Source organism: Protobothrops mucrosquamatus, unplaced genomic scaffold (assembly GCF_001527695.2).
Source record: "Protobothrops mucrosquamatus isolate PMUCROS unplaced genomic scaffold, P.Mucros_1.0 scaffold450, whole genome shotgun sequence".
In the NCBI taxonomy this organism is placed as follows: Eukaryota; Metazoa; Chordata; class Lepidosauria; order Squamata; family Viperidae; genus Protobothrops; species Protobothrops mucrosquamatus.
In genome coordinates, this window is record NW_015386773.1 from 47010 (window position 1) to 57906 (window position 10897).

The 10897-nt window shown below is 38.1% G+C and overlaps 1 protein-coding gene across 1 annotated transcript in view; it reads right to left on the reverse strand.

Moving 5' to 3' along the window:
• Positions 1 to 4544: 4544 nt before the first annotated feature.
• The window catches only part of CMYA5 (cardiomyopathy associated 5), a 62965-nt gene continuing 56612 nt past the window's right edge, over positions 4545 to 10897 (reverse strand). Inside the window, exons 12-13 of the mRNA XM_015816424.1 lie at positions 9174 to 9347; positions 4545 to 5172 (exon numbers count right to left, since the gene is read on the reverse strand). Coding sequence (XP_015671910.1) covers positions 4920 to 5172; positions 9174 to 9347 — 427 coding nt within the window. The 3' untranslated portion in view covers positions 4545 to 4919. The remainder of the gene's footprint in view (positions 5173 to 9173; positions 9348 to 10897) is intronic.

Consider the following 10897-nt stretch of genomic DNA (forward strand, 5'->3'; position numbering starts at 1 on the left):
AGAACAGACATAAATTATGATGCCAAGCTTCACATGGCTGCACTTTACTTAATATCTGGGCATCGGGGACTCTAGCCCTTGGAGGGTCAAACTGACCCATGTTCCAACAGGCCAGAACTGGAATATTTAAGGCATCTGATTGCAAAATATCCACTTCCCCACAAGCACAATGCTTAGTTGAGGTTTCAGAAAACAGTATTTACAGGACGCTTCCATATTCCATTCTGCTATCTCTGAAGTTGAAATCTCAGATGCGTGGGCAGAAGTGTAGGAGAGAGGAAGTGCAACAAAAATAATGGCATCTTCTCTTCCTACCTGTCCCCTGCCACAATTTCCTAATTTTCCATCAAGCAGTCTTGAAATAGTATAGACAAAGTTGTTGCGATGCCCTGACAAATGAGTTCATTTCATGTTAGACACTTCCACTTTAAACTGCCCAATCAAACCCTTTTCATTCCAGCCCACATTCTGTGCAAATGGTTCCATATCAATGGTATTACTCTTGTGCTAAGCGCTTACCGTGTAAGTGATGATGAATTTTGCTATTGGTGATCTTTAGTTTAACTGGATTAGTGGAAGATAGCCCCAGGATTTTCAGAAAATTGTCTGAACTATTCGGCTTCAAAAGATGGGTTCCCATCTGTACCTCTCTTACTTGTTAGGACATTTATAAATCCCATTCAAATTCAGTTCCTAAGAAAACATTTACATCTGAGGCATCTGTATGATTAATATTGTTTGAGGAAGGTAATAACTTTGCTGAATTATCATTGTTTTTGGCATGTCCTTGGAGGGCTATACCTGCTCCAAGTATTCAAACAGTGGCTGCCAGATCTTGGGCTGAGATCAGTATGGATGCCACACATGTGGGTGATTCTGCCCCACTTGTCAAATTAGCTGATTGTCATGGGTTTCAACTTACTTTTGATGTTTGAGTCAGGCACGGGAGACCTGAATAATAGCAAGTTGGCAAGAGGAACTGTAGCTATTGTTTAACTTTGAATTTTAAGTAGAAAAAGGCAGATCTGGCAATCAGATATCATGCCATTAAATCTATTGTCTTCAAATACTTAGTCTCATATCCAGAGGCTTGCTTTCAGCTGAAACATATAAACACAATCGAGCTACATGTTGTTTTATTGCAGACAAGGTAGAAACCCTGTGGCATAGGTAGACGATCCCTATCATATCTCTCTCTCTCTCTCTCTCTCTCTCTCTCTCTCTCTTCCTCAGTTTGGATTTGAATTATAGGACTGGAATTTTCAAGGTAATAGATATTATGCTATCTCTTCTCAGCCTTAAGATTGTAAAACATCTGCTCAGTGATCATATTATGGTTCTGTCAAGACTGAGAACCATTTGTCTCACCTTTCTAGCTTCTTTGACCAATAAGTTTGTGTTAAGAGATATTGTTATTACATGGTATAGATTACATAAAACAATTTAAGTGGTAAATAAATATCTAATGTTGGAGCAAAGGGGTTGAAAGTTTAATTTCAAAGAGGACTTTAAAAAGGGAGGGGATAGGAAAGCCTGTCTTATTTGCTGAAAAACAAACTTCCATGGTTTTAAAAATGAAATTGTAGGGAGGGGTGTTGGATCAAGATTTCTGAACTTTTTGTCTGTGTGTTTGTATCTTCAAGTCTTGACTCCTGGCACTGTACCTGGACTAGTCCTAGTGGCAAGATTTTCAGAAAAGGTTTGCCATTGTCTTCTTCAGGCTGAGAGAAGGCAACTGGCCCAAGATCGCCCAGCTGGCTTTGTGTCTAAGATAAGACTAGAACTCATCATCTCTTAGTTTCTAGCCTGGTGCCTTAACCACAGCACCAAACTGGTTGGGGCACACAACTGCAGAAAGTTTGAGAAACTCTGATGTATAACATGTTCTTTGTTTCCTACATTATAGGTAGTCCTTGTTTAATGAGAATTCACAGTTACAACAGTGATGAAAGTGCAATTTTATGACCAATCATCATTTTTACAACTTTCACAGGTCTGTAAAGCAAAGGAAAGCCGAAGTAAGATCATAAGCACAGTCATGGTTTTACTTAGTGGCGACTTCAGTTAATGACTGGGTTGCTGGACCCAATTGTAGTAGCTAAATGACAACTATAAGATGGATTGCAAAGGAAGCATTGGTACTATGGGCATCATACTGGCACTGCTGGCAGGAGCCTTTGAAGTTTATATAACAGCTGAATCACATCATACTGCTTTTTTCCCCCTTTCTTTTTAAAAAATTGCAATAAATTCTTAGCTTAGTCGCTGAGGGATAGGCTTACTTTTAAACTGACAAAGATTTAACATAAAATCGATACACTTCATTAAAAAAATGCAGTACTGCTTTGTAGGATTTCCCCAATTAATTGTAAACAATTTTCTTGAAGCCACTACTATCTGCATTTGTCTTATTTGACTCCTGGACATTTTGCAAAGGATAGATTGAGAAGAAGAAATAAAAATACTCAAAGAGAGGCAGCCCCAGGATGTAGTTCAAACATTCAAAATAGCCATGGTGGTCCAGTTGAAATCCTGCCTATGTTTTTTAAGTGTACTCCCATCCTATCTGCTGTTGTTTGGGTAGCTTTTGAAAATGGGAATTTTGAACATAGAAACAGAAGACAGCCCTTGATCAGCACTGAAAAGCAGCCTAGTCAATGGTTGACCTGTGTTGTGTGATGTGTGATCTGTGTGTGTGTTAGGGACCCATTTAGGATTTGAAGTTTCAAAATCTTCTGCTCCAAATCCCAAAGCTCTGAGCAGGGTAAATGGTGTTATATAAAAAGCATGGGAATATTTAATGTGCCCATTTTGTTTCTGTTTTAAATAGCAGCTGCAGGGGTCTGTCAAGAATTGCAGGAGTCAAGGAAGGTTGCGGTAAAGAAAATGAAAACTCTTGTCTCTACATTTGCAAGAATATCATTCATACCCCAGGGTGTGAAGCTGGTATTGAGCCAATCTCTTTTTTCCTGGGATAAAAAAACAGTACATGTGATTTGGATATCAGTACCATTTAAAGTACTGGAATTCTGGTTCTGCTCTTACTTGACAGTGGAAATTAGTGTTTATCTTTGATAGACAGTCATTATTTTTTCCAGCTCAGGATCCAAGAATTAAAGAGGATAAGCTATAAACATTTACCTAGTAAATATTTGACTTTTAAAAAGCAGAAATGTAGAATTGGAAGTTTTTTTCCTTTTCTTTTGGTTTCTACTTTTTTTTTAACTTTAAAAATTGTTTTGTTAATTTTATATGGTAATAATGTTTTTAAAAGCACAGATGTATAATAGATTAGCTGCCAAACTCAAGAAAACATGCCTGGAAGGTAGTTTAGGAGGCCCAGAACAGGTTGCAACTTGCATGGCAGATACAACTGTACTTTCCCAGAGAAAAGGATGCTCGGAAGGAGTGGCTGAGAAATTGTCACTATCACTTCAGTTACTTCACTCTGCTCCAAAGTAGAGCCAACCCTATGCTTGGGTACTTGTTAAGCATGCTACCCATTTTCAAGTGTGATAATCTGGGGGGGGGGGCTGAAGAAGAAATGAATGAGGTGAAGATGGAGATGATGATAATAATGTGTGGTTAACTCATTGTTGACTCTTAGCAACCACATAGATTTTCTACATCAGGAGTCTTCAAACTTGGCCTTTTTATGACTTGTGGACTTCAACTCCCAGAATTCCTCAGCTAGTGTGCCTGGCTATTCTGGGAGTTGAAGTCCACAAGTCATAAAAGAGCCAAGTTTGAAGACCCCTGTTCTACATGATGGTCTATCCATGATATACATAATCAAGAGATGGTGGATGTCAGCTGATACCTAATTTTTGATTGGCAGCTGCCAAAGTTGGTTGAAAGATGGGCAGCTATATATTTTTTCTTTTAACAACCCTGTAATTCCTTGCATTGGGGTGGAGTCAGGGCAAATGAATGGAGCTAGAGTGTTTACTGGATAGATGCCCTTCCTGACTCCTAGACAGGAGTTCGCAGTAGACTATTACTCATTGAGCTTCGAGAGAGAAATATTTGCCACTACCTAGGATCCAACTCACAGCCTCCTGATTGTGAGGCAAAAGTTTCACCTCTAGGTCACCACACCACTCATGGGCAGCTATATAAATGTCTTAAATAAATAAAATTCACATAAATCCACTAAGCACAAGTAGAGAGAAATCCAAGAAGGTGCATTTCAAATTTCTCAGAGAAGCTTGACTGGCTTTAATACACTATTAATGAAGGTGGAAAATTCTTATTTGCATTTCCAAGGTCCCATGTTTACTTCTGATTGGCATGAAAGATACCTTCCTGAAATCTGTATGTTCTTGCTTGCTTGATCTTGCCAGTTCTGTTGGACCTGAAACCAAGGTACTAATGCAAAAGAAGCTTCTAGAACCCTTCAGCCAATAAGTGTTGCATGAGCATATCAAGTCTTTGGATATTAATTAATATTAATATTTAATTCATTATTTTAATATATCATTAATGTTAATATAGTAACATAAACACTTTTCCTCCAGAAAGTAATTTGATACCTGCAACAAAGTGCATGAAAAATAGTTAAGTGGTGAGATTTTATTTAGGATTTCTATGCAAGCATTGAGCACATGATTCCAGTGAATAGAAATAACTAGAGGAAAGAATTTGGGCACCATCCAAATTCCTTGCAGGCCTGTGGATGGATTACATGTACTCTGTGAGCTTCTCAGTTTTTTTTTTCTGCTCTTGAAACTTCCCCACAGTTTCTGGGTTTCTGTCTGTGTAGTGTTTCTGAACAGAAGGGAAAACTTATAGAATTACCAAACTCTCTGACCATTTCTCTGAATCATGGCCATTGAATATAAAGAAAAAACCCATCTCAAGTCTTTTTTTACCAAATTCCTCTTTTTCTTTTCTTTTGTATGTGATTCAGAAGAGAATGTTCAGCTTTGGTTTACAAATTCTGGTAGTTCCATGCCTGTATGCAGGTTGAGAAACCCCGATTGTTCCAGTACAAAAGCAGGATAAGCTGCTTTAGTGAATTTATACTTGATAGCAGACAGCAACTGCCCTCTCTCTGCATTGAGAAATAGGAGCCTTCCAGTAGTATAGTCTAGCAGGATGCCAATCCGGGCAGGCTGTTCAGTCACCATAATTTCACTCATCTCACCATTGTGGAGAACTTTATATACAGAACTGCAAAGAGCAAAAAATATAAAATCAACACAAATCCATTGCAAAGGCCCAACACAGAATTTGTTTAGTCCAACACTATCTAGATCTCATCTAATGCCAACCTGATTGCAAAGGCCAATTTGTAACCAGCTCCTGGGATTGAGATTTTTTTTTTCTAAGATCTGAAAAGTACTGTGCAGAACTCCCTACCTGATCTCGACAGGTTACTTTATTTTTAGATCTTAGGAATAAGGATCTGGAATCCCATTGCTCAACAATGCATTCCAACATTTCCCTTTTGTAATGAGAAAAGCCCTGAATAAGAATATAAATTAATTAGAATATATGCACAGGATCATTCAAAAAGACAAGCATTTGACTGGATTTATTTTGGGCAAGAAAAGCAATATATATTATCTGGAGCTGTTTATATACTCTTTGGGATATTGTATATAATTTATTTGCTTCATACCCTTCCAAATGCATTGCTCTGCATTTACCTGCATTCTCAGGTAGGTTCCAGACAGGGAATTTCTATTCTACCTGGGAATTAGGCGAGTTACAACTCAACAAATTAAAAGGACACCAGATCAAGACAGGGACAGCTCTACACAATGTACTGCCTATAGGCCAGATGATATACCTCTCTTCCTTCTAGATACAGAATTGACTATTCACTTGTACAAAAGCAATAGGTAGGTAAGAAGAAGCTATGTCTGTCTGGCTTCTATCCTCCACACAGAAACACAGAACTCAGGAAAACAGGCAAGGCACATTTACTGATTGTTGTAACTTTTGCTCCATAAACCCATTGGCTTATTTTAAAGTCAGAACTAGTTTGGGGAATGTATTCATTTTTATTTGTTAAATTTATTTGGCACCTATCTCACCATGGGGTTAACTCTAGGTGGCTTATAATAAAAAGGAAGAAATGGAAAGAAGTATAAAAAAAAAGAGAAGTAACACAATAAAACAATGATCAAGAAAATGAGAATACATCAATATGATAACAAAAGATGGATGGGTGGGGAGCAGAGATCGAGAAGGGGGATTTGTTAACCTACAGGTTAACCTAAATTAACCTACAGTATATGATGACAAATGGGCTGTATGGATTCCAGCATTTTTTCGGTATGCAATCTGATAATGGGACGTGAGGGAGACTAGTTCTGACCTACCCATCACCATATATCTTTTTTTACATATGCATTTCCACACAGAAATAAGTATCTCCATAGTATTGATCAAGGTGGTCATTCTTACAGGGCTGCTGAAATGATTACTAAGGAAGTATATATGCTACATATCTTTCATGAAGCACTCATTTTGAAATACAGCATTACAGATACTAACCACCCTTTTCAATGGATGATTGTTAAATTAAAAATACCGATTAGATATGAAAAAGAGAAGTCTGAAAACCACCACAATGTGACCTTATCTGCCAGAAAAACGAGACAGAGTATATCACTAGAGTACTATTCCTAGCTAACGATCATCCAGCATTGCAAAGTTCTGGATTCACTCCAAGAAAACTAGTCTATCTTTCACTCCCAATACCAGTTATATCATCAGGATGACCTCCAGCGAAGCAGCCATGGGAGCAATGTATTAACTATGCAGCAAATTGCCCCAGGATAAGACAGATGGATCTCATGGTTGGAGGATTCGTTACAACAACAAATTGCAAGAGTTCAAAGCTCTGCTCCTATTTCAGTTAATGAAAATTATACAACCAGAAAATCAGGAAGAGAACCTTACGGTGAAATTTTGTTCTTCCCATTCTTGCAGAAAGAGATGGAAGCTTGCATTCAAATGTATTTACATATTATTCAATTTCAATTATACGTAAATGAAACAGCAATGGCTACTTTGCAGGGATGATGAAAAATTGCCAATGGAAGTATGGAAACAGGAAAAAAACAAGAAATCTTAATGCAGGAAAGAGAATATGATCTAGTCGAAACAACCAAAGGATGAAATTTGGATTATGTCAACAGTGGTGTAATGTTAAGATTATGGGACATGAGAATTTTAGTTATCACAATACAAAAAGGATGCTGAGGAACTGGAAACTATGCAGAGAAAAACAACATAGATGGTGAAGCACTCTTGGAGGCTAAATCCTATGAAACTTGGCTATAAGAACTGAATATGTTTAGCCTAAAGGAGAGAAGACAAAGGCGAAGCATGATACCAGTCTTCCAATACTTGAAAGACTATCATAGGGAAGCAGGTGTAGATTTATTCAACCTAAATTCAAAATAAGGAGTTATTTTCTGGCCATGGGAGCTATTACACAATGAAACAGCCTGACTCATAGAACTGTGAGTGGTCTGTCACTGGACATCAAAAAAGAAAAAGAGAAAGGTTGGACTGCCATTGGCCCAAGATGATCTGAGATTCCTAGGCTGAGTCTTGAAGTAGAAGACTTCCATACTCCCTTCAAACCTTTTGGTTCTATGATTCTCTGAAACTCATCAGTGGAATGCAAAGATTGAAGGGCACGTGAAAGAAATGCATACATGCACTGAGATTCAGGAATTTGGGAACGAGACTGTAGCCAAGATTTTTTGAATAAGGATACAAGGAAGGGGAAAGAAGAAAGATATACTGTAGTACTATAGATCACCAAATCAGATAGAAAATCAGGATACTGCCTTTCTGGACTGGAATACAGAATTTTCAGGATACAAAGAAATAATAATGATAAGACATCTAGACATCTCTTGGAAAAACAATTCAGCCAAAACAGCAGAACCCTTAGGGAGGTCTTCCTATTTTTTCTTTCAGAAGGGTGAAGTTTAGTTCTCTTATAGCTGATCAAAGCCAAGAAGAAGTGGCTGAAGTGGTAAAAGCAGTGGAAACCTTAGAAGGAAATGACCAAATCAGCTTATAGTATTGCTGTCCATACATTGGATTTTAGAAGAGCTCATTTAAACAAGCTTAGAGAATTACTCCATCAATCATTCTCAACCTTTCCAGATGTCTTGGAACCACAATTCCCAGAACTCAAACCATGGGCTGCCTGGGAAGTCTGAGTAGTGAGTATTACAGCCCCAAAATTTCTGCAGAGCACTAGATTGGGAAATAAGGTTGGCATTCTAATTTGTTTTTTGCTTTCCTTCAATTTTTTTTCTGACTATTTACATTGCCAAATGTAGAGTCTGGATTTTGAAAAATAAGAACAATGATATTTCTGAAATATGGTGTTGGAGAAAACTCCTGAGAATGCCATGGATATTCAAGAAAATCAACAAATGAATAATCACACAAATCAACCCAGAGTTCTTACTAGATGTTTACAGAATCCTACTTTTAATAAATTTAAGACATTATTTGAAAACTAGCTTTTGGGAAACGGCCCCGGTTCTGGGAAAGGTAGAAGAAAAGATAAGAATAGGATGACCAGCAGCATAGTGGATGGATTAAGTTACGGGTGCACCATTGTAAGATGTAAAAAACCAGATTAGGAGCAGATTGTCAAGAAAAGAACACTAACTTGAAAGGATAGTAATCAGTCATACAATCAAGTTTGAAATAAATCATCTTCACTGCTTCTGATGATTATTATTTTTATTCTCATTTGCACTAATATTCTATTCTATTAATTCCAACTTGTTATTTTTTTTTAAGATAAGATAATCTTTATTGTCATTTTTTTACTGTGGGCACAACAGAAAATTTAGTTTCATTTATTTTGCTATCAATTCTCTCTTTTAAGAAACTTTCATTGTTTTTGTGGAGCATTCTCTCATTCCTTTGGATTAGGATGTCCATCAGAGGAAATGGGAGCTTGACACTTTTTACACTCCGTGGTTTCTGCCTTCTTAACACACACACACACACACACACACACACACACACACACACACACAGATGCATCTGACTAGGGAAAATTTGGAAAAATCCAACTTTCTGCTCCAAATTTGGGCATTTCAAAAGACCGCCTGTGCCCACTACCAAAGAAAAACGTTAAAGTACATTAAGTGAAGTTTCTATGAAGAGCTACTTTGTATTACCTTGTTTTGTTGGAGCAATGTAAGCACCATGAATTGTTTTTCTGTCCCAGGTCACTACTTTCTAGGAGCGTTGAAGAGCAAATCCCAACCTTGTAAGCGCCACAATCACTGACGGTGATTTCCCAGTAATGCCATCCTTGGGCAGGCAAGCGCTCACCCAGCACTGGTGGGCTTCTGCACAAAGAGAGACAAAGAAAAGTGGCCTTGCATTTCCCAAAAAATCATGCAAGCTCAAACCTTATAAAAGTCTCAAGTCTCCTAGCTTTTCACCATAACCTTAACAGTGTTTGGACTAAGAGAGAACCCTTTTCTCCTTTTGAAACCAATGGAAAGATATAAACAAATGATGTAAAAAGGACTCTGATGTCTGTCAGAAGGATGCCTTTATGAAAACAGAATGGAACAAGAGCAAATCTGGAGTGGAGAAGTCATCAAAAGAAACATTGAGTTCAATAATGGGCCCAATCCAGAGGGGAAAAAAATCCAGTTTAAATTCCTCAGATGTAGGTGGGCAATAGCTTAGAATTTGGTTTGTTGACTCATAAACCTCTCTCCCTCCTGGTCATGTGGTTTAGAGTGGAGCAGCCTACCCTGTTCACAGACATAGATGTATATTAGTGGAGAACAGAAATATATAAATGGGCACCCAACTTAGACACACACAGGCAACACATATATCTCCATTCTGATTAGCCCCTCTCACACATGCGCAACACATCTACATGCATCCAGATACCACTAACTCACAGAGACAACACATATCTCTGGAGAGAAAGTCTATACAGGTGCAATATGTAACTTCATTACAGAGAAGAAAAATGCAGGCACTTCCTATGGCTACTATTGGCATTGGGATGGGAAAGTATTCCAGAGGCTTTCCCTGTTACTTTTTCCAAGACAGCAGAAAGTGGGGAACGATAGAAATAAGAAGGGGCTCAGAACTCTGTCAACAGGACAACTACCCAAGAACAAAGAGAATGAGACTGCATTTGGCGTGGTGAGGAGATGCTGGTGGAAGAAGGTTGGGTTTGAAAATCCTCTTCAGATTCCTCCAATTCATCTCTCTGGGAGAGCCAATTGTAAAAAGATTTAGAATACATTAGAATGAAAGCCTCTTCCCTCCTTATCGCATGACTCCAAGTAGAGTATACTGTATGTACAGTAGTTCTCCAAAGCTTCCGAGGAGACATTCACATACATGAATGTGTCATGGGGAAACAGCACAAATGCACACACAGATGCAACAGGTTATTTTATTGCACAGCAAAATAGAAACATCCTCTGCTTGGTAAAGGGATTGGAAAGAATCACAGAAGGCTTGCCCTGCATTTTTTCTCTATCTTGTTTACTAGTTGTGATATGTAGAGAAAGTGTTAGAGGGCTCTACAACATGCAATAAACATGATCTTGATCAAGACTACAAGCAACCTACTATTTAAAGGACAAAAATAACTTGTGTAAAGCTGAGGTTCTAAGGGCCAGCTGGTGCTGCTGGCTGGCTGGAGAGGGACATACACTAATGCACTTCCCTCAAAAGAAAAAAAAAAACAGAAATCATTTGGATATTTTGATGAATTGACATGCATCCAAATGATCATTTTTCTATTGTCCTTTATTATGCCTTCCTTAACATATGTTGTTTTTTTAACTAACCTGAAGTGGAAAGAAAGAAAGAAAGAAAGAGAGAGAGAGAGAGAGAGAGAGAGAGAGAGAGAGAGAGGGAG